Source organism: Triturus cristatus, chromosome 1_2, assembly GCF_964204655.1.
Source record: "Triturus cristatus chromosome 1_2, aTriCri1.1, whole genome shotgun sequence".
NCBI lineage: Eukaryota > Metazoa > Chordata > Amphibia > Caudata > Salamandridae > Triturus > Triturus cristatus.
This window is the reverse complement of record NC_140580.1, coordinates 1,119,009,771-1,119,031,351: the sequence shown is the minus strand read 5'-3', so window position 1 is coordinate 1,119,031,351 and position 21,581 is coordinate 1,119,009,771. Positions and strand designations below refer to the sequence as shown.

General features: G+C 47.5%; 1 protein-coding gene across 18 annotated transcripts in view; it reads right to left on the bottom strand.

Annotated features, from left to right (window-relative positions):
* GAPVD1 (GTPase activating protein and VPS9 domains 1) overlaps positions 1-21,581 on the bottom strand; it is a 486,206-nt gene that overhangs the window by 108,141 nt on the left and 356,484 nt on the right. For all 18 annotated transcript variants that reach the window (XM_085613786.1, XM_085613788.1, XM_085613789.1 and 15 more), the window contains one exon: positions 6,188-6,347. In XM_085613786.1, coding sequence (XP_085469912.1) covers positions 6,188-6,347 — 160 coding nt within the window. The remainder of the gene's footprint in view (positions 1-6,187; positions 6,348-21,581) is intronic.

Here is a 21,581-nt window from a genome sequence, read left to right as displayed (position 1 = left end):
TGCATACTAGTTTTTGCGGGGAAAAAACATTTATACCAAAATTCCCTTAAATACGAGCGCTGAAACAGCATTTATTTCAACGTAAAAAATTATTTCTTTAAAAAGAACCTAATTTCAACATTGCACGTCGAGACAACCCGCACACCCAATATATCATAAAAGTTGCCCTATAACTTCAGTGCTTGTGCAAACGTGCAGTTCCGAGCGCCTCTCCTCCCCACCCCCATAAGTGCTCAGAATGCCGCCTATGACACTGGAACTGAAACATGCAGCTCGCTGTACATTCCTCCTCACACATACCTCCTTCCAGCACGAGAGCTGGTCTGGGTTTCCAAGTGTCCTCCTGTAGCCAGGCACTGGAAGTTAAGCGTGCTCCCCACTAAGCGGCAGCCACGTGTCTGCACCCCGGTTCCCTGCAGCCGAGCACCCGACCCGCAGTGCGCCCCTGCACGGCCGGGATGCGTGCTGCTCCTCACCCGAGCCTGCCGTGCAGCAGTAGCATGACTGCATGTTCTGAGTCACAGCCTGAGCTCACACACGCCAGGGAGGTAGGGAGGCCCTTGCTGAGTGCAGGATAAGGATTAGACAATCCGGACCCAAGGAGCCGTCGCTGCCCGTGCAGCCTCAGTGTTAAACTGAAACCAGCTCTCCCACTCCACGGCGGCAGGTATGTCTTGTGACCTGCGCGCCGTCCTCCTTCCTGCAGCAGCGATATAATTATACAGTTTTTCAAAAAAGTAAAAAAACCAAGCATTGGCATAGCCAATAGGTCTCGCCTTTGGGACCTTATAAGTGTTTAGCCATGCAACAGTTGCATAACTAAATACTTATAAGGTCCCAAAAGCGAGACCTATTGGCTATGCAAAGCGGCCGTGAAAGTGATCGCGATCAAGATCAAACATCGAAGCGGCCGTGCGGCCGAAAGTGAAAGTAATCGCGGTAAAACGCGACGCGCGCACCTGCGCACATGCACTGTAGCTCTAGGCTGGCCTGGTAGCACTTTTTGGAGCCCACTCAATAAGTCTCGCCAGACCAGCGCATGCGCTGGGTCAGGCGAGACCTAAAAAGGCATTGTACAATGTAAAAAACAAGCGTGGTACCGCAAAGACAGCCGCGTATTTATATTTGCATCACGCTTTCACTTTATGTGAAAGAGCAATGCGAAAATAAACACGCGGCTGAAGTGCTGATGTTCTGGAATAAGAGCTCACCTTGGGAGTTCACCTGGTGGCCCGCTGAACTCAGACCAGATACCCACAACAACCGACCAGGCTAGGAACCCAAGACTCATCCTGCACACCAATCCCACCAAGAAGTACCAGGTCAAAGCAGTCACCTCTGCATGCTTCCACAGCATCCATGTTACTTAAAATCTTCAAGTGGCTCCCACTGGATACTTGACATACCATCACGAAGACCGTAATCACAAGTTGATCGGACAACATCAATGCACTCTACGCCAGCATCCAAACCCATCTTTTCAACAGATTTCAAACCCATCCAAAATGTCAATGACAGAGTCATCCACGAACTCCCGCGCCAATCCCACACCACATAATTCCTCAGACAGCGCCACTGGCTGCCCATCCAAAAGAGCTGCCAGCTCTAACTTCTCACACATAATTTCAAGTCACTGCACAAACACGGGAATCACATACGTCAATCACCGTCTTCACGTCCACCAACCCACAAGGTAACTTCATTCAGAATCACGCTCACTTGCGCACACACCATGCATCCACAGAAGCAGAATGGGAGGGCAAACATTCTTCTACCAAGCTGCCAAATACTGGGAGAACCTCCCCATCAACACATTTGGGCCCCCACCTCACTTCTTGATTTCCGTGAGTAGTAGTCCTGGCTTTTCCATTAGTCTTCTGGCAAGACCATCGAGCCTGCCTGTACTCAGGCCCAGTCTCATCTGCCTACTCTCACCTCCTCAGCACCTGGATACGCTCACAGGCGACAAGCAGCACTCTACAAATCCCCCTTACATTACATTAGGTGATATGGAATACTTTCTTACACTGGAGTAGGAAACAGAACAGAAGGATTGTGATTCTCATTGGTTTGATGTCGGACATGACTTGGAAGAATATGGGAATTGTGTCTGCTGTTGTTGCAGCTGACCTCTTCGTCGATTAGTACTAGGATGGAACTGTTGATGTAGCTCTCGACAACCTTGGGACTGAGAATAGAAGGACCATTGAGGGGATAGAACCCTATGGCTGCACTAAAATCTATAGCCCCAGCGATGGTATTGGGAATGATAGAACTTCTTGCTTTCCTTTAAGCCCACTGCTTTGAGGGTTTCTGCCACTTTCTCCATTCTCTCCACTTCTACATCAGTGTGGCGACCAAAAAGGACTGGCATGCTGAAAGGAAGATTCATGATTTTCAATTGAGAATCCGGTTTCAGGAAAGTTAGTCTAAGCCAAGACAACCCACAAAGACACATACAGACCTCGAAAAATCCACTCGCTCACACGTAATTGCGAGTAAGATTTTACCAGGACGAGCTATTTTTAGCACTTACTTGGCCTTGCTGGAGAGTAAACTTAAGCTGGAAGAAACAAGCGTCCTGTTCATTCAGAAAGTGAACAAGCAATTAAGGTGCCTTCAAATCATGTATTTATCTTGACACATTTGCTGACTGCTCAAGGATAGAGGTCAAATGTCAGTTTGACTTTTTATTAATTGTTGCCCATCTGTTCCTGGAATAACTTTTCTTTTACTTACTTGTCACAGTTAATAGATTTTTTCAAGTGAGCTGAAACAAAAGGATGTAAAACGCCAGTTTTTCCCTCCAACAACATTTAAACTACTTGTAAATAAATAGTACAAGTATTTCAAAATATAACTGGAATGATGAAGTAACTTTTTTTATAATTCAGAAGTATGATGCAAACAAGGATTTGAATAGGAGCAAAGTAAGTCAGATGACCTTACTTGGCGATGTGCAAATAACAAATATTTGCAGACACTTTATTTCCAAACATTGTACACTATAAAGTGTCTAAACCACATGTCAGTGACACATTCTGTGGCTATTTCATTATAAAATCTGCTGACTGCAAATGACAGTGTTCAGCTACTTTATACTTTAGTTATGTATTTACTAAAAGTGATAGTTTTTAAACATGATTTGAGAAACATTCCTGCCCCCGCCCTGATGACAATGCCGTTAATGAACTAAGGTGCAAGTCAGCGGTCATGTGTATCCTTTATGTGGGTAGATTTGTATTCTATATGGAGTTAATGTTTCGTTCATTAAATCAAGCAAAAGAGTTTTCTGTACAGCAGACACGTTGAACTCGTATATTTAAAGGTGCTCTCACACGTGATAAAGAAGAAAATGGCGTCTTAGTGAATTAAAATACTTGCCCAGGATCACATAATTTGAAACCAGTTTATGGGTCAAGTGCATTATAATTAGGTTGAGTAGATTATTTAAGTCTGCAGGTCTAGTTACATTTTTAGGATTTTTCGAGGCCTGATATACCATTGCAGAATTGTGTTGTGGCCAGATCAGCTTTATCTATGGATGCACTAATAGATTGATTCGAGACAGTTTGACCGTGTTTAACAACTCCATAAAATAGTGTCTTCAGTCCATTGGTAGAACATCTGCAAACACAGCGGACATTCCCCACAGTGCTCAATCATATCTGGCTAATAGAGCAGAGTTCTTAAAAGGCACAGCTGCAAAATTACATATTTTCTTCCTACTACATTCAGTCTCTTACTTTCCTTTCCAATAGGGACTGAAGTCTATGAAGTTGAAGTTTCTTTCTTATGGCAGAGACTATTTCTGAGTCTGGTTTGGGATCTGGTTTCAGATAGATAGGATCTTGTTCTGAAGCTTTGTTTTTTTGAGAAGCCAAGGAGTTGCAGTTTTAAGAGTATATGGTGTAAGGAAGCTCCGCAAATCCCAGTACCAAAGGTAAAGTGGCTCTTGGTGATAATGGATACTCTCAGAATGTTGTCTTTGGTGCTTGTAATTATATGATTTGTTTACTAGCACCTCGGACTAGTACATCTTGATAAGTAAGAATGTGATCAACAAGAGACGACCTGAGAGATGACGCTGCTGGACATGTGTGAGTGTATGTAGAGTAAGAGTCGATGAAACAAGACAGTTGGTGAAGGAGATCTCCTTTTCAGTCTTCTCGGGATAGTGTGTCTTGAAGGAGATGACTGTTGTGGAACTTCAGTGTCTGGTGAAACTATTGGTCTTGAACCTGGTTCCAACGGTTGAGTAGCACGACTTACTGAAGAAATGGGACAGAGGTAAGTTTAGAGGAGTAAGGTGTTCCTGAACAGGATCCTCTTGTGAAATTATTAGAGTTGGTCTAGTTCGATTTTCTTCCTCTCGTTGATGGGTCAGAAAATGAGAAAATAGAGATTTCTGAATGTCTCAATACTGATCTCCTTGATGTTGAGTGTCTTGACGGGGATCTAGACGTTGACATCAATGAAGTCGATCTCCTTAAAAATCGAATGATGTGTCGGTGCCAAGTATCCCACCGTCGAAAACTTTGCCATCAACTGCTGTGGTGTCGGGGTTGGAATCAATGTCGAAGGTTGGTTTAACAGTACCTGAGGTGTTCTTGTCGATGTCGGTGGTGCTGTCATCATACTCCTCGAAGGTGAGCAAGTCAGTGATGATACCTGGTGTTGTCGAAGGTGGTGAGAATGTCCAGAGGAATGGTCAAATGTTTTTTATCTTTCCTCTCTCTAGCTCTTTCTCTATGGGAGCCTTTAGTGCGGGAGGTTCTGGGTTCAGAAGGAGCAGCCCCTTCTTGGTCCTTTTTTCTCTTCTTTCTGACGCAGGTTCTCAAGGTTTCCTCTCAGGCGAATATCCTCACACAGTCTTTTAGGGATCTCTAAATTTCTTTCACACTCTAACTGATTAAGAGGCAGGAAGACCGACAACATACAGAATGTGGGTCTGATGAAGCCTTTATTCACCCACATGAAGGACATTTCACAAAAAGTGAAGGCATTTTGAGAAAATAATGACCACTTTTGACGAGAAATTGGGTTAAGAGTGTAGAATAACCTAAAAAATATCGAATGAAGCCAAAACACCTCGCTTTCTGTAACACAAAGTTAAAAAAAAAACTGGGTAACGTAACGCAGAGTGTGCAGAGATCCTTTCAGCAGGAGCCAGAAAAGAGAATTGAGGCTGTGAGGCAAACTGCCATTACAGTGCATGCTGGGAAGGGAAGCTGCTGGCTCCTTAAAGTACCAGTGCATTTTCCTTGCAGTCCTTGAACTCTTGACCAGAGAGGCTCCTTTTGTGCTCAATACGAGTTTTAGAATTACAAACAGGGCTGGCTGTTGTCAGATGCAGCATTGAGGTCACATTACATTGATTAGATGTGTTTTGATGGCCCAGAACAATTCAGTAAAAGTCACACGTCATATTTTTTTTAATGGAGGTAACTACAATTCTATTGACACTGAGCTGGTTACCTCCATCTAAAGAGTGACTTGCAATAATTGAAGTGTTCCGTGATCCCTGCACATGTATGGGAACGTTCTATGTTTATAACTTTAGCGCCAGGACACCCCCGGGTATTTGTCGCGCTCTACAAATGTCATTAATATAACATATAATGCAGAAACATTTTTCCGCATACATTTCATTCGTTCTTATTTTATTTCTATGCAAGTCTGTGGTATAAATCATTTGATTGAATGGTATTAAAAAGGTATAGATAAAATGAAATATTCCAAATCAATTCTTCATCACTGTTGTGAATGTAAAGAGCGTGCAAGTTGTGTGAAGCAATGCGTTGGAAATAAGATGCGTTTGGCAGTAATGTGTTCTTGTATGGGGCACTAGAACCAAAATTGGCCAGGAATGGAATTGATTTGGAATCTTTATTTTTTTCAAAATATTTGGATACATTGAATTGAATGATTAATGCTAAAAGACTGCATACTAATACATTAAATTTATAAAGCAAGCTCTCTCGCATATACCCTTATGAATGGTAAGAGGCCCGCCTTGAACTACTTCTCGAGTAGTCAACTAACTCCAAATGTATTGATTACTACTATAAACAGAAAAATGTCACTCATGTCTTTGAAACAACACAGAAGGGGCATCTTTTCTTTAAAAAAAGCAGGGGGGAGAACTGTACCAACCCCATTACGAAAGCAGGCAAATTGGCCTTACCTATAGTCCTCTGCTACAGACGCTAGGAGCTTTCGACATGTTCGGTTATCAAAACGACCCACACAGCGCATAGTTTCCTGAATTTGAGCCAATAGGTTCTTGTCCTGAAGGTTGATGGCTTCCGCTAATTGTACTTTGAGGAAGCACACTATTTCATTGTCTAAAAGAAAAACCAAAAGGTTAGTTTGTCCTAATGGTTGAAGATTTCAGCTAATTGCAGTCTAAACAGAAAAAAAGGTTTGTTTTTTCAAAGCCGTAAGGGCAGCAATAGAAAAGGTTAACAAGCAACATAGTCCATATACAGCTTCAATAATGGTGAGGTGAAACAGTGCTGAAGCCCCGAAGGGCCAGTAAATGTTCTGCCATCCTTCAAATAACTTTGCTGAGGTGGAGCTGAAACAGAGTGGGAAAAAAGGAAAAACAGGTAAGAGCAGTTCCTCTAAATGGCCAATTTGGAAAGGATCGTTGTGATTTTGGCTGTTAAGTCTGATCTGGGAGGGGAAAATTAAATTGAGCGACACTTCTTCAGGACCGTGGGACCAACTCTAAGTACATATACCACAATTCTTATAAAGGGGTATCTGGGGTCAACCACACGTAATGCTCCTCACCTGAATATTCAGGTGAGGAGCAGACACGTCCTGTTTTGGCCTGCCCTCCGCCACTTTCGGTGGGACCGTTCCAGTGGTCCGGTTGCTACTCCTTCACCTATGAAGCTCTGACCCCCTCATCCTGAGGCGGAGCCTTCAATTCTGGACCATATTTAGGTTCAGCATTACGTGTGGTTGACCCCAGATACCCCTTTATAAGAATTGGTGTATATGTACTTAGAGTTGGTCCCACGGTCCTGAAGAAGTGTCGCTCGATTTTGAGCATCCTCGACACGAAACATGTTGACCCCTGTCAACTATAGGCTACCCTGATACCTAGAATCACCTGAGTAGCCTCCCTGGTTTTACTTAGTCCCAGCCCTACTTAACCTAATTAAAACTATTGAGGGGCCAGGGTCTATTTTAGTTTTTTCAAATCCCCACATTCTTTAGGAGCTATTACCCTCCACAGTCACACACATGGCCTTCACATAAACGGCGTTCTCAGATCAAAAGATCTCCGCTAAAGATGCCACCAGGCCCGTTGGACATTGCAGCGCCGGTCCGACGAGGAGCGCCCAATGATGAAGCATGACACCCTAACAGGTGTGTGAGGGCAACAAGATCTGAAATTTAATTTTCCCCTCCCAGATCAGACTTAACAGCCAAAATCACAACGATCCTTTCCAAATTGGCCATTTAGAGGAACTGCTCTTACCTGTTTTTCCTACGTAGACCCCCGGGAGCATTAGAACAGGACCTCTCTAAATAACCAGCTCTCCTGATTACATGCTGAAACAGAGTGAACATGTTCGACTTACACAGGTTCAGTGCAAGGAAAATGCTACTTACCAGTATGCATCTGTTCTTGGCATGTAGAGCTGCAAAATTTCATACTTGTGCATAGATAGCCATCTGGTGTTGGGCTCGGATGTTTGCAGTTTGTTGTTGTGTTGGAAGAAGTCTTTGTAGTCACGAGATAGGTGACTCCTCCCTTGGACGATAGTGCGCATGGGAAACGACTCCATCATTAGATTGTTTTTTGCCATGAAGGGAAATGATGGAGTTTGTAAGAAACAGAAAATATGTCCATTTGTAATGTATGTAAGTAAGATAACGCTGGAACAGACAGAGGTACGAAGGAGGCGGGTGGGCGTAGGTAATTCTGCAGCTCTACATGCCTAGAACAGATGCATACTGGTAAGTAGCATTTTCCGTTCGAGGCATATGAGCTGCAGAATGCATACTTGTGCATAGACAGTATAGCAGTGCTCTCCCTTAGCGGTGGTCACCTGTATCTGTTGCAGTGGTCTGAAAAAGTATTTTAAGAACAGCCTGGCCCACAGAAGCTTGTTGTTTTGCCTGCACATCTACACAACTGTGTTTGGTGAAGGTGTGTGACAGACCATGTTGCTGCTTTACAAATGTCATCTAAGGGAATGTTTCCTAAGAATGCCATGGAAGCCTCTAGTTTGCGTGTTGAGTGCGCTCTAGGGGGAATTGTTAACGTGCATTTTGCTTTGTGGTAGCATATTTGAATACATTTGAGTATCCACCTGGAAATTCCAGCTTTGGAAATGGGGTTTCCTTTATGAGGTGGAGAGAAAGCTACAAACAGTTTGTTTGTGTTTCTAAAAGGTTTAGTTCTGTCAATCTAATGAAGTATAGCTCCTTTGACATCAAGTGTGTGAAGAGCTCTCTCTGCTACAGAATCTGGTTTTGGGGAAAGAAACGGGTAATTCCACAGATTGATTAAAATGGAAAGCAGAGATTACGCTGGGGAGGAATTTCGGATTTGTTCTAAGATCCACCTTGTTATGATGTGTTTGTAAGAATGGTTCTTGTATGGTTAAAGCCTGGATCTCACTTACTCTTCTGAGAGAGGTGATTGCGACAGAGGGTGGGATTGGGGGAGGAATTATCCCTTTAAGGCCTTCCATAAACGCTTTGATAGCAGGTACCCTAAACAATGACAAATTGTGTCTGTTTTGTAGGTAAGCGGCAAGGGCAGCAGATGTAGTCTTATGGATGTGTATGCCAGATTACATCTTTGTAGATGCAGTAAATAGCAAATAATGTTTTGAATTGAAGCGTCTTGTGGGTCGTTTTTGCAGTAAATGACAAATCTTTTCCATTTGGCTGCGTAGCAAGCTCTAGTAGTAGGGCGTCTAGCTTCTTTAATAATGTTCATACAATCCGGTGGGAGGTTGAGGTAACCAAACTCTAGGAATTCAGGAGCCAGATTCCTAGGTTTAGTTGAGCTGGATCTGGATGCCTCATCTCTCCATGGTTCTGTATAAGAAGCTTTGGGGAGAGCTGTAGTTTTTGGTGTGGAACTACTGAGAGTTCCAGGAGTGTTGTGAACCATGGTTACCGGGCCCATGTTTGAGCAACCAGGATCATCATGAGAGACTGTTGTTTGAGCTTGCGCACTACTAGTGGAATGAGCAGGAGTGGCAGAAAAGCATAAGCAAATCTGCCTGACCAGTACAGCCATATAGCATTGCCCTTGGACAATGGGTGTGGGTACCTGGCGGCGAAGGTTGGGCATTTTGCGTTTGCATGTGTGGCGTACAGATCTAAGCCTGGGTGGCCCCACATCTGAAAAAATTGAAGAAGAACTTGTTGATGAAGTTCCCATTTGTGGATGTGCTGTGTCTGACAACTGAGCAGATCCACAATCTGATTGTGTACCCCTGGAAGATGTTCTGCTAGAAGGTATATCTTTTGTGGGATGGCCCATTTCCATATGCTTTGCGCTAGTTGAGAAAGCTGCAAAGAATGCATTCCCCCTTGTTTTTGTAAATAATACATTGCTGTCATATTGTCTGTGCGGACAAGGACAGTTTTGCCGGTTATCATGCCGGTTTTCAAAATCCTTGGAGAGTACCAGTTAGGAACGATTGACAAACAAACGGCGATTTGCACGTACTATCTTTAAGACCACCTTAAAGACAATCTTCAATAGCGTAAGGCGTATTGTGCCCTCTGTTCAAGCATATAACTCTTCATCGCCGATTGGTTGTATATTTGAGAGATCCTTACCTACTTTGTTCCAGGTGTACTGTGCCATTTATGACGTCACTTATTCAAGCTTCTAACTTATTCCTGCCGATTGGTTATATACTCAAGAGCCCTGATGAAGGTCCATCTTGGCACTACTGGGAACGAAACGTGTTGGCTGTGTGCCGGTTTTTAAGGATTGACTTAATAAAAGAAGTACCTTTGGCACTACTGCTCACGTGTTTACCTTTGCTACGAGTGCACCTTCCATTTTCTCTTGCACCTTTGGACAACGGGTGCAGGAAGTGTGTTGGACCACCGTGTTACTGACTGTACTTGTGGATTGGTCGGGATGGACCCTGGTCTGTCTTTTGTTCTTCCTGTGCTAATCAGTTTTGTTGATGAGATGTGTTTGGAATGATTTTAATGCTAGAAAGATTGCCAGTAACTCCAGGTGATTGATGTGGAGAAATTTTTGTTGAGGGGTCCACTTGCCTTGAATTGTATGGTTTAGGAGATGGGTTCCCCAGCCGGTGAGCGATGCGTCCGCTGTTAGCACTATCTGTGGAACTGGGTCTAGGAACAGCCACCCTTTGGAAAGGTTGTGTGTGTTCCACCACTGCAGAGAGCGATGTGTGTGGCTGTACATCAACACCAGATCTGAAAGTTGACCTTGAGACTGGTTCCACTAACGTGCTAAACATTCTTTTAAGCGCGCATTTGAAACCTTGCATGAGGTATTATGAAAATGCAAGAGGCCATCATTCCTATTAGCTGCATAAACACTCGAGCTAGTAGTGAGTGTTGGGGCTGGAATTTTGTTATGAGGGTTTGCATATTTGGATTGGGGTATGCAAGGGCTTTGGAAGTGTCTATTGTGGCCCCTAGATACTGATGTATGTGGAACGGCTGAAGATTTGATTTGGGAAGGTTTATCGTGAACCCCAAGTTGTGGAGCAGGTGAATTGTTTGGTGAGTGTGGTGAACACACTGGATGTATGACTTGGCTTTTATCAGCCATTCGTCCAGGTATGGAAACACATGAATTTGTTGTCTTCGCAAGTGGGCGGCTACTACTGCCAGACACTTTGTGAAGACTCTGGGTGCTGTGGTCACTCCGAATGGGAGGACCTTGAATTGATAGTGCTGACCGTCCACTATAAACCTTCGATATTTCCTGTGAGCAGGGTGTATGGGAATATGGAAGTAGGCGTCCTTGAGATCTAGAGTGGCAAGGAAATCGCCTTGTTGGAGCAGTGGGAAGACCTGTTGAAGGGTGACCATATGAAAGTGGTATGATTGTTTGTAGATATTCAGAGGTATGAAGTCCAATATTGGTCTGAGAGTACAGTCTTTTTTGAGGATGAGAAAGTAAAGGGAGTAAACCACTGTGCCTTGATGCCGGAGGGGTACGGGTTCTATTGCATGCTTTTGAAGAAGTGAGAGAACTTCCTGTTTGAGGAGCATTAGATGTTCCATGGACATTGGACGTTATTTGGGCGGTATTGTTGGGGTGAGTTGCGGTAAGTTCTAGTAACCATACTGGATAATTTGTCTTAACCACCTGTCTGTAGTGATGGAGTTCCAGACAGGTAGGAACTGTGAGAGTCTTCCTCTGAGTGGAATGGTCTGGAGGGAGCAGAGGGAAGTCATTGTTTGGTAGTAGAGGAGGTTCGGTTGTTGTTACCTCAGCCTCTACCCTTGTTATTATTTCCTCTGTACCCACCTCTAAAGTATCCCTTGTTGGGGGATGTTTGTGTGGGACTTTTGTAGGAGGAGGAAGTAGTGTCTGTGCTAATGTTTTTGGATGCGCCCCTATAAAAGGAGCGATGAAAGAAACCTCGCGTTGTTTGAAATTGTAATGCTCCCATAGATTTTGCAGTGTCTGCGTCTTTTTTCATTTTCTCCAAAGCTGTATCCGCAGCTGGGCCAAAGAGGTGTTCTCGATCAAATGGCTGAGTTAAGATAGCTGTTTGCACTTTTGTTTAAAACCAGAAATGCGCAACCATGCATGTCTGCGAAGTAAGACACTGGTGTTGACAGATCTAGATGCGGTGTCTGCTGCATCGAGGGCACATTTTATGGATGCATTTGTATTTAACTTGCCCTCCTGGTCCAGATCGTTGGCCTTGGCTTTATATCGGTCAGGTAAATGTTGAATAAGATCTTCAAGCTCAACGTAGTGAGCCCTGTCATATCTGGCAAGCAGTGCTTGTGCATTAGCTATTCTCCAGTGATTGGCTGCTTGGGAGGCAACTTGTTTGCCTGATGCATCTAGCAATTTAGACTCTTTGCCTGGAGGTGGAATATCACCAGAGGTTTGGGAATTAGCACATTTTCTTGCATTGGAGACTACCAAAGAATCTAAAGGGAGTGGTCCTTTAATGTAAATTGGATCGTTAGGGGCAGGCTTATACTTTTTATCAATCCGAGGATTGAGAATCCTGGTCCTGACAGGGTCTTTAAATATGTCTGGTGCATGTTTAATGACACCTTTAAGCATGGGCAATGCATGTATTGTTTTCTGTGACTGAGCAAAAGTATCTAGTAGGATGTCTTCGTCCATGGGGTCTGAATGTAGTTTAACGCCATGATATTGAACAGCCCTATTAATGAGCTGACTAAACCCTGTATTGTCATCTGGGGGAGATGACCTAGATGGGTATGCATCTGGATCAGGAAGGTCTGGAGGATCTGAGGAATTGTTGTAATCTTCCCATGTATCCTGTGGTGTAGTAGTGTCATCGTAAGACATTTACTATACAAAAACCAAATGGTCTTGTATATTAGAAGGGCCAAGAGGAACAAGAGGAAGTACACCCTCCTGATTTTGAATCAATTACCAATTAAAGTACTTCACCTCATGATTTTGGAGATAGATATTACAACGTTCAGATGCGAAGCAGTTATTAATAGAAAATAACACGGGAAAAACCTATGTTTTTATTTAATTTCCCTCACACACCCTAGTGGTGTCATGCTTCATCATCGGGACACCGCGACCCCTATAAGTCGCGGTGGGCTCGACCAATGTTCCAGGGATGAATTTAATCATATAATAGGCCAGGGGATAAAGATTAAAAATTCGCTGTTGGACCCCAGTTTCCCTTTATTCTTGGGTACAACAGGAACGTTAAAATTACAGACAGAAGGGTCACAGACTATTATGGTCCTAGTAGTGTCATCATCAGGGTCATCTAAGGGATCCTTATCGTGTCCACCCCCGTCCCCTAGATCATCCTCATCCTGTGGTGGTATGGGTGAGTATGGAGAGAGTCTAGGAGAGTGTATAGGAGAGTTTGTAGGACACAAAGGTTTGGTAGGAAGAATAGGAGAAGAGGGTCTTCGGGGTGAAGTTGCAAAGTCTCTTTTCTTCACAGATACCTCAGGAGTGTGTGAGGCATCTGATTTCCTCTTCTTTGTAGGGAGACTGACAATATGGCCTGTTTTAGGGTCCACGTGTAATGTCTTTTGTTTAGGATCGATAGGATCTGGTCAAAAAACTTCTTCCTGCTTGTTGTCTCCTTTCGGTGCCGATTTTTTCGGTTCCGAACACGTTTTTGATTTGGGCTCTGGAGCCGTAGGAGGGTTCTTGTGCTCCTTTGGCTTCGATGTTGGTGTCGAGTCGGAAATCTTTTTCGGATCCGAAGGTTTTCGGCATTGGTTCGGTTCCGAGGCCTTATGGTCTTTCGGTGCCGAAGGGTTCGATCCAGTAGCCTTTTTGGGCGTAATGGGAATAGGGTGTATCCCTGATTTCGGAACCGAAGGTGTTTTATGGGTACTAATATGCGGTTTGCTTGGTCCCGAGCTGCAGGAAGGCTTTTCCTTTGTATTTGGAGCCGGGCCCGGAGACGGGGCTTCTGAAGTTTTTCCTCGGTCTCATCTAAGGCCTTCAGGTGAAGTTTTGACCGGAGCATTCTGTTTATCTGATGGGGCAGGGGCACGGACGTTCGTACTCACTCGTTGACCTGGAGCAATGGGGTCATCGGAGTCGGAGTCATCTGCTTCGGAGACTATGTCGAGTTTCTCCGAATCCTCTGTCTCTGGAACATCCGGCCTTTGTCGAAGATGTCGTGTGGCACCGGTGTAGCCTGTAGAGCCATAACGTGCCGTCAAGCCCGGCAATCACGGATTGTCTTTTTGGATCGAAAAGACCCGCATGCCTGGCAACCCTTTTACTCGTGTTCTGGTGAGAGGCAAAGGTTGCAGACCTTGTGGTCACTGTGTGGAAATTTAGCTCCACATTGGGGGCATTTTTTAAATGGAGTCCTTTCCATGAGTCGTAGGGCCGAAGGGCGCAGATAGGCCCAGCAGCCGGCGTCGATGACCTGAATCGAGGATTTTTAGGTCGGCACATCGAAGGGCACACGAACAAAACAATACCGTCGAGGGGTAATGGGTTGCGCATCGAAAGAGTTGGAAACACGGTACCGAACCGGAGCGCAGCAAGTACCATCCGAACCTGATGGAGGGAAAAAACAATCTAAGGATGTAGTCCATGCCCATGCGCACTAACGTCCAAGGGAGGAGTCCCCTATCTCGCGACTACAAAGACTTCTTCCAAGACAACAATAAACTGCAAGCATCCGAGCCCAACACCAGATGGCGATCTATGCACAAGTAGGAAGAAGAAGAAGAAGTCTTTATTGCTCAGTTATTAAAACCATTGTAATAATTAGCATTTAAAAACCATAAGTTAAATACAATTGGTGATTAAAAAAGGAAATGACAAATATATGTATAAAACGAGATTAGCTTCGAGTAATAAAAAGAGAGTAATTATAATGAATACAGAAATTTCTGCTTATTTCGGACTAAGCATAAAATTTAAAAGAAGGAGTGTCTGTTGTTTTGTGCCTGGGTGTTAGGCCGAGCTGTGGTATTTATTGCAGGGTCTGTTGGATCATAACAGTCCCCTGTAGTGTTATTGTGTCCTATTTTAACATTCGGGTGTCAAACCATTACCCATATCGAATGAGATGATTCCTTATCAATTTTGAATTTCACTTCGTTAGTTAGCGTCGGCCTGTTTTGGCCCTCTGTCATTCTTGTTTCTTTTCTGCTTTCTCCAAGAATTTTACGACGTGGCTTGCTAATTGAATGTTCGTTCCGTCCAAGCAAGCCTTTACTGCCTGCCGGCGTGTTCTTATGCCCAACCTGTTGAAGTGCTTTTTTAGAAGGGATCTGCGCTCTGCGTCCAGACCTTTGCAGGTGCAGGATATCTTCCTTCGAGTTCCCACAAACTCTGCAGTTGATTGTTTCTTTGGGCCTTGTCCATGGGGGGAGATGGTTTTGTACTGGAAGTTGGCCCAGCCGTAGACGTAGGAAGTTCTCCTTTGTGCGCCTAGTGAACCCGACTCCTAAGTAGCTTTGGCAGAGGCTGGTTGAATAGCTTTGGATAACTGTCCAGCCATGCACAAGTATGTATTCTGCAGCTCATATGCCTCGAACTGTTATTTCCGTCAACCTAGTTCAGTGCCATTTTGGACTTTAAGGTGTGCCACAGAGGGAGGGTGTGGTGATGGAAGAACCAATAAAAGTGTTAGCCAACAGCAAACATGCAGATATGCTGCTAAAGGATGCAATAATGAGGCAGAGCAGGAACCACCACACTTGATGGAGGCTAAGGGACACATCCACATACAGCATTAGTCCTAGTAGAGATTTCAGGTCTCAAGAAGCCAACAGGAATAAAGGGAAGCAGTGAAATTTGTTACCATATGTTTACACCATACCTAACTTGCATTGAATAGTGTGAGAAAGTGCCTCTTTTGCATGGTGTTCTGGGATTTATTTGCCTGGTTTTGATGTGAATTCAAATGTAGTGCCCGGGGTCCCTGCTAACCAGGTGCTCCGGGCCAGTGTTCCTTCCCTAAAACAAACTCCCAATTGTTACTTCTGCCCCCTGAAAGTCCCTAATAATTGGTATCCTGGGTACCCTGGGCCTGAGAGCTGTAGAGGGTCCTTTGGGACCCCATCCCCTCACTGGGACCATGCCTCTGCCCTTGCAGCCTGCATGCTCTTGTGAGGAAGAAAACAACATCAACATGGCACCCTGGCTGGGTGCCATGCCAGCTAACACTGCCTGGCAGCATAGGAAGTTACCCATCTAGCAAGCCTCACAGCCCTAAGGCAGGGTGCACTCTACTACAGGGGAGGGCATATCTGCCTGAGCAGAGATTCCCCACCAATATTGGGCACCATTTACAAATATTGTAAGTGCCAGTGAAGCCATAGAGAGTACATGGGCAGGGAACTCGACAAATTGAGCGCCACAGCACCATGATGGCGTAACTGAATATCAGAGTGTTTGGTACCAAACTACACCTTCTAATAAATCCACACTGATGCAAGTGGGGGATTTATTGTACCATGTACCCAGAGGGCACCTCAGAGGTGTCCTCTAAAAACCTGCCAACCGTGGTGTGGTCTCTGAACGGCTGTAGGCAGCCAACCACCACTAGACATGTTTCTGGACCTCTGGGTGGAGAGCCCCTGCTCTCTGGGACCTGAAACAATACACATCCTGGGCAGAGGTGTCATGCCTCTTCCCAGAGGATGAGCCAGTGCTCGAAGAGGGAAGCTTCAAAGGCCTACCGTCTTTGTAATGCGACCCCCAGCCTCTGCTACTAGCAGCAGATGGCAACCCCTGGTTTACACTCCCACTTTGGGGGGGAAACCGGCATGAAAATTAAAAAGATAGGAGGTGTGCCTACCTCTGCCAACCCCATCCCTAAGGTGGGCGGTAGCGAGGTGAAGCATACTAATCAGGGCTAGCTCTATGCTCCCTCCCACAGGAGGGTGGAATAATAGAGGGTGTAATCACCCCAGGTGAGGTGCCCATTGGCCCTACCAGCTGTCTCACTAAAACGCCTACTAGATTTAGTATTTAGATGACTCCCCCAGACCTGGACCCCAGATCCATGATGACCGAAGAAGAAAGAAGACATCCTGCAGCAGAAGACAACTGCCTTGGCCCCAGCCCTACCAGCCTGTCTCCAGCTTCGATGAAACCTGTGACCTGTCTTGCAGCACCACCTCCAAAACCCCTGGGAGAATTGTTGCCTTCAATAAAGACTCCAATCTCCAGAGGACAGTGGACCTGTCCAGAAGAAACTGACTCTAAAGACTCCGAATGCACAACACCAGCCCACTCTGCACCAGACACCCACGGCCCCAGTGGCTCACCTGTGCAGTGAAGTCTCCCCCGTGATCCTGACTGCCTGTTCAGTATTAGCTGACTGCTCCTGTCCTCCCAGAAAACACCTGCAGTGTAAATCCAGAGGCTTCCCCGACTGCAACCAGTAAGAAGATTCCAATGTCCAAAGGCACCTCTGCACCTGAAACCCTGGGCATGGGGGAGCTGAACTGAATGTGCCCCTACACCCCAACTTACCTCTGCTGTTGTTGGTCTTCCTCTTGCAACCTCCGGTGCCTTCCCTGCAGCCTCTCTGTAGACAGGAAAATCCTCACTGAAAAGCATTGGGCGCCCAACATCGAATTTGCACACTGCGCCCCGGCCACCCCTGTACCGCTGTTGGTGTTTGTTCGGTGCTGCTTTGTGCCCCATCCCCTTCCCCCCCCTGTGCTTAACCTAACCACCAAAGCTTGACCCCTGCAACTGATTTACTTACCTGAAAGCAGTGTGGCTCCAGGCACCCCTTGGCTCCATTGAAAAACATTGGGTTGAAATCAGAGTTTGACCTCTGCACCCAGGCCGCAATTTTGTCGCTGGTGGTGCAGTTTTGTTACCTCCCTGACCCCCAGCCGTTGCTAACTTTTGGCTCCGAAGACTGAAATTCTAAGTTAGATACACTCCTGTTTAACTGCAATATTGTTTTCCCCATAGGATATCATTGGACAGTGTAAAAAGGTTTCCAAGTGTCTATGTTTGAAAATGCAAAGTATTTTTAATTAAAAACTTACTTACCTTATTGTGAATACCTGGTTCTTAAAAATAAAGTAAAAAGTATAATTTAATAAAATTGGTTTTGATCTCCCTCTTAAGTCGTGTGTTCTTTATTGATAATGAGTGTGCAATAAATGTCTTACACTCCTCTGTGTTAGGCCTAAGGCTGTTCGCTCAAACTACCAATAATAGAGCACTTTGGGTTTTGCATTGAGCCCTGTACACTTTTGGGGAACCCCTAGACTCTGTGCATGGTATTACCAACCAGTAATGTACGAGTTACTTACCTTCGGTAATGATGTATCTGGTAGAGACGATTCTAGCCGCAGATTCCTGCACGTAGAATTATCCCCAGCCGTGAGACTGGATCGGCAAACTTTTTTGCCACAGCATCCCTGCGTGCCGGGGGCGGGGTGACCACGTACGTGACGTCAGCGAGGTAACATAAGACCCGCCCCGGCGCGCCTACGTCAGTTTTCTTCGGAGAACTTTTCCGCACCACAGCGCAGAACCACCAGATAAAAAAACTGTGGAAGCATGGGAACAGTGTGCGAAGAGCAGAACAATTGGAAAGAAACGGTGACTAACAACATCACCAGAGTAGTACCAACACCGCAGAACCCAAGGGCAGGAAAAGAAGAAAGAAGAACAAGCAGAAACCTGCGCAGTCACCCTGCCAGCACATAGACAACCTCCCATCCCATTGCCCCGGAGGCAAATAACATGCGTAAATGTCATGGCACACGTAGTAAACCGAAAGTAAGTAACTCGTACATCTGATAGAGACTACTAGCCGCAGATTCCTTCACGTAGAATAGATACCCTAGCCATACCCTCTGGAAAGGAGGGTCTGCGAAAGGACCCCACCAGCCAATGCAGAACAGAGGGCCCCACAGGGAAAGAGATCTGTGGACCAGGTAGAACCTCGCCCCTGCCAGGCCAAGGGAACCCCCACAAGCAGAACCCCACCGACCCCAAGGGGATGTAGGAGGGAAAGAAGGCTGAAGAGGCTTGTACACTCACAGCAGAGGAACCAAGGGCAAGGACGGAGAGGCCAAAGCACCCCACTCCCCCACAAGGCAACATAGATTCCGCCCAATGCCAAGACAGGAAAAGCGGAAGAAGAAGAAGCCTAGAGGGCCCAAGGAAACGAGGGAAAAGAAGGTAAACCCACTCCCAATGGAGAGCAGCCTGCCAGCCAGAACAGCGCCGGCAGTCAAAGCCGCCAGAAGCAAGAATAACAGCCTGAGGCCCCAGGAAGGTCGAGTAGGCGACGCCTTGCAAGGGAGAACACAGGATCATTCCAGACCTCAGGACAGGAGCAGGGAGAGGAGGAGATGCCCGGGCACACCACTACGAGCGGCCGCGCACAGGACCTCCGGAAGCAAAAGCAACCTACCTAAAGGCCATGGAGAACAGGCACCTGAAGGCAACCAGAACCCTCTAGAAGAGCGCAAGCTATATGACAGCTACCACTACCCCACATAGGGTACGCTAAGTCCCAAGAAATGGGAACCCTCTTTGGAAGAGCTTCCGTAGCAGAGGAAAAACAAAAGAGCCACGGGGAAAAAAACACCCCCGCTGAAGGCGTGATAAGCAGCCCAAGCAAAGCAGAAGGCCCAATCTCAGGGCCAAGTCCACGCAACAACTCCTGCAGAACCCACAAACAATCAACACAAGGGCCGTCCAGCAGCCAACAATGCCAAAGTCCCGAGGAAAGACGTAAACAGCCAGAAAACACACTCCACAGCCAGAACAACCAGCCTTAGAAGGCCCAGAATCAACCCAACTCAGAAGTCACTGAGGAGGGGACGGAGGAGGAGGAGGATGAGGAGGAGGAGGATAAGGCGGAGGAGGAGGACGGAGCCCCGTCAAGAGCCTTTGGATGGCGGAGTCGGCCAGGGCATGGAACAACAGGCTGCCATCAAACGGAAGGTCGATGAGTCGCTCCCGAATATTCTCAGGGAATACTCCGTTCCGAAGCAAAGCATGGCGGCGGAGAGCGACTGAGGAACCCATGGCCTGGCCCAGCACCTCTGAGATGTCCGGAGCGGAGCGGAGAATAAACGCCGCAAGCTCCCGGCCATCCAATGCATGATGCCATAAGTCCACCTGACCAGACTCCTGGGACGCTGCAGATCCCAGAGACTCAGCCGAGCCCCACAAACAGGAGGAGGCCCTAGCCAGCACACACAAGGTGTTAAGGGCCCGCAGAGCCGTGCTGGTCAAGGCGAACATGTTGCGCCCCCAAGAGTCCAGCCAGCAGGCCTCTCGGGACGGCGGAGTCAACAGTGGCGGCAGGGAGGGAAAAGCAGTCCGCAAAAGGGGCTGGCAGCTGAGGGGTGAAGGGAAAGAAACGCCGGGTCACGCTGCGCTGGGAGGTGCCGGTGCAGAAGATGCTGAGGCACCCGGTCCCCTGAGGCAGGACGCCGCCAAGCCCCCATCAAGGAAGAAAGGAGCGAACCTTCAAAGGGAAGTAAGATTTCCCTCCCACCAGAGCCCTGGTGGAGGACCTCCAATAGATGGTCCGCCAGAAAGTGAGCCACCGGGTCACCCATGCGCAGGATGCCCACAGCCGTAGACACTGCGTGAGCGAAGGCCGCACCCGCCTCCGTAGGGCACCGCGGTGGAGAAAGCAGCTCCTCCGTGGGCGACGGCTGCAAACTAAGGTGGCCGTCCCAGAGGTCAAGCGGGACGGGCAAGGGCCAGACCTGGAAGTCAGAAGGAGCCGAAGAATGAGGGACCTGCTGCTCTTCCGACGAACACCGCTGCCTCCGGAAGGGCGGGGAGCCGTCCTTCGATGCCAGTGAGAAAGACACCACATGGCGACCAGTCTCCGGGGAGGACGACACCAATATACAGCCTGCCTCCGGAGAAGGAGCGTCCGAAGACGAATCCGCGGTACGACTCCTGCGCGGAGCCGTAGAGTCCGCTGCTTGAGGCAGGACGTCGGCACCATCCGGCATCACCGGACAAGGTACCTCCAAGTCACACCGCACTGGAGACCGGAGCGGAGACCAGAGTAGAGCTGGAGCCGCACCGGCTCCGGGGCGGCGCCGGAATGATGCTGACCAGACCCCCGCCGAGGCAGCCCCCTGCGTGGGGTAACGAGACGGGCCTGGGGAGTGACAAGAAGCCCTCCACCAGCCGCGGCCCAGAATGAGGCGAAGATCGCTCGGCAACCCATGTGGCAGCACCAGGGATGATCCAACCTCCGACTCGTTCTCCAACGAGGCAGCCGCCTGTGGGAAGGGACGAGAGGGGCCCGGAGAGGGACGAGGGGTCCTCCCTCGGCCTCGACCCTGAGCGGGACGAGTAGGGTGCACCGACCCCTTTGGCTTCGCACGGTCCAGCTGCTGCCGGCGCCGTAGCGGCGTCACCTCTGCCTTAGACAGGACCACCTTGTCAAAGGACCGAGAGGGGCTCGGGGATGCGACCCCGAGCCCCGGCGACCTCCCGCAACACTACAGGGACCCCCGCAGGAGTTTGCGGCGAGGCAGAGATGCCGTGGCCTAAAGGAGGTGCCCCAGAGGAGCCGCACCCAAACAGCACCACATCCTCCAAGCCTGGATCCGAACCAGTCGGCGCCGGAGCCACAGGCGGCGCAGCGGAGGACCATGCGCAGGGTGAGGGATCCGTGTATGTCTCCATTTGGACTCTCGACGCCCCAACACCGGGAAACGGTGGATAGGACGACACGCGGGGCTGCATCACGCGCGGAGGGTTCACGCCCCCGGTAGGCCGGAGACCAGCCCCTGGGGACAAACTCCGACACTTACCCACCGGGGAGCGACGCTCACGTGACATCGGAGAAGGGCGAGGACGACGACCACGGCCGTGTCTGAAGCAGTCCGCCGAAGCAGATCGAGGGGAGGACGTCGACCTGGAGAGA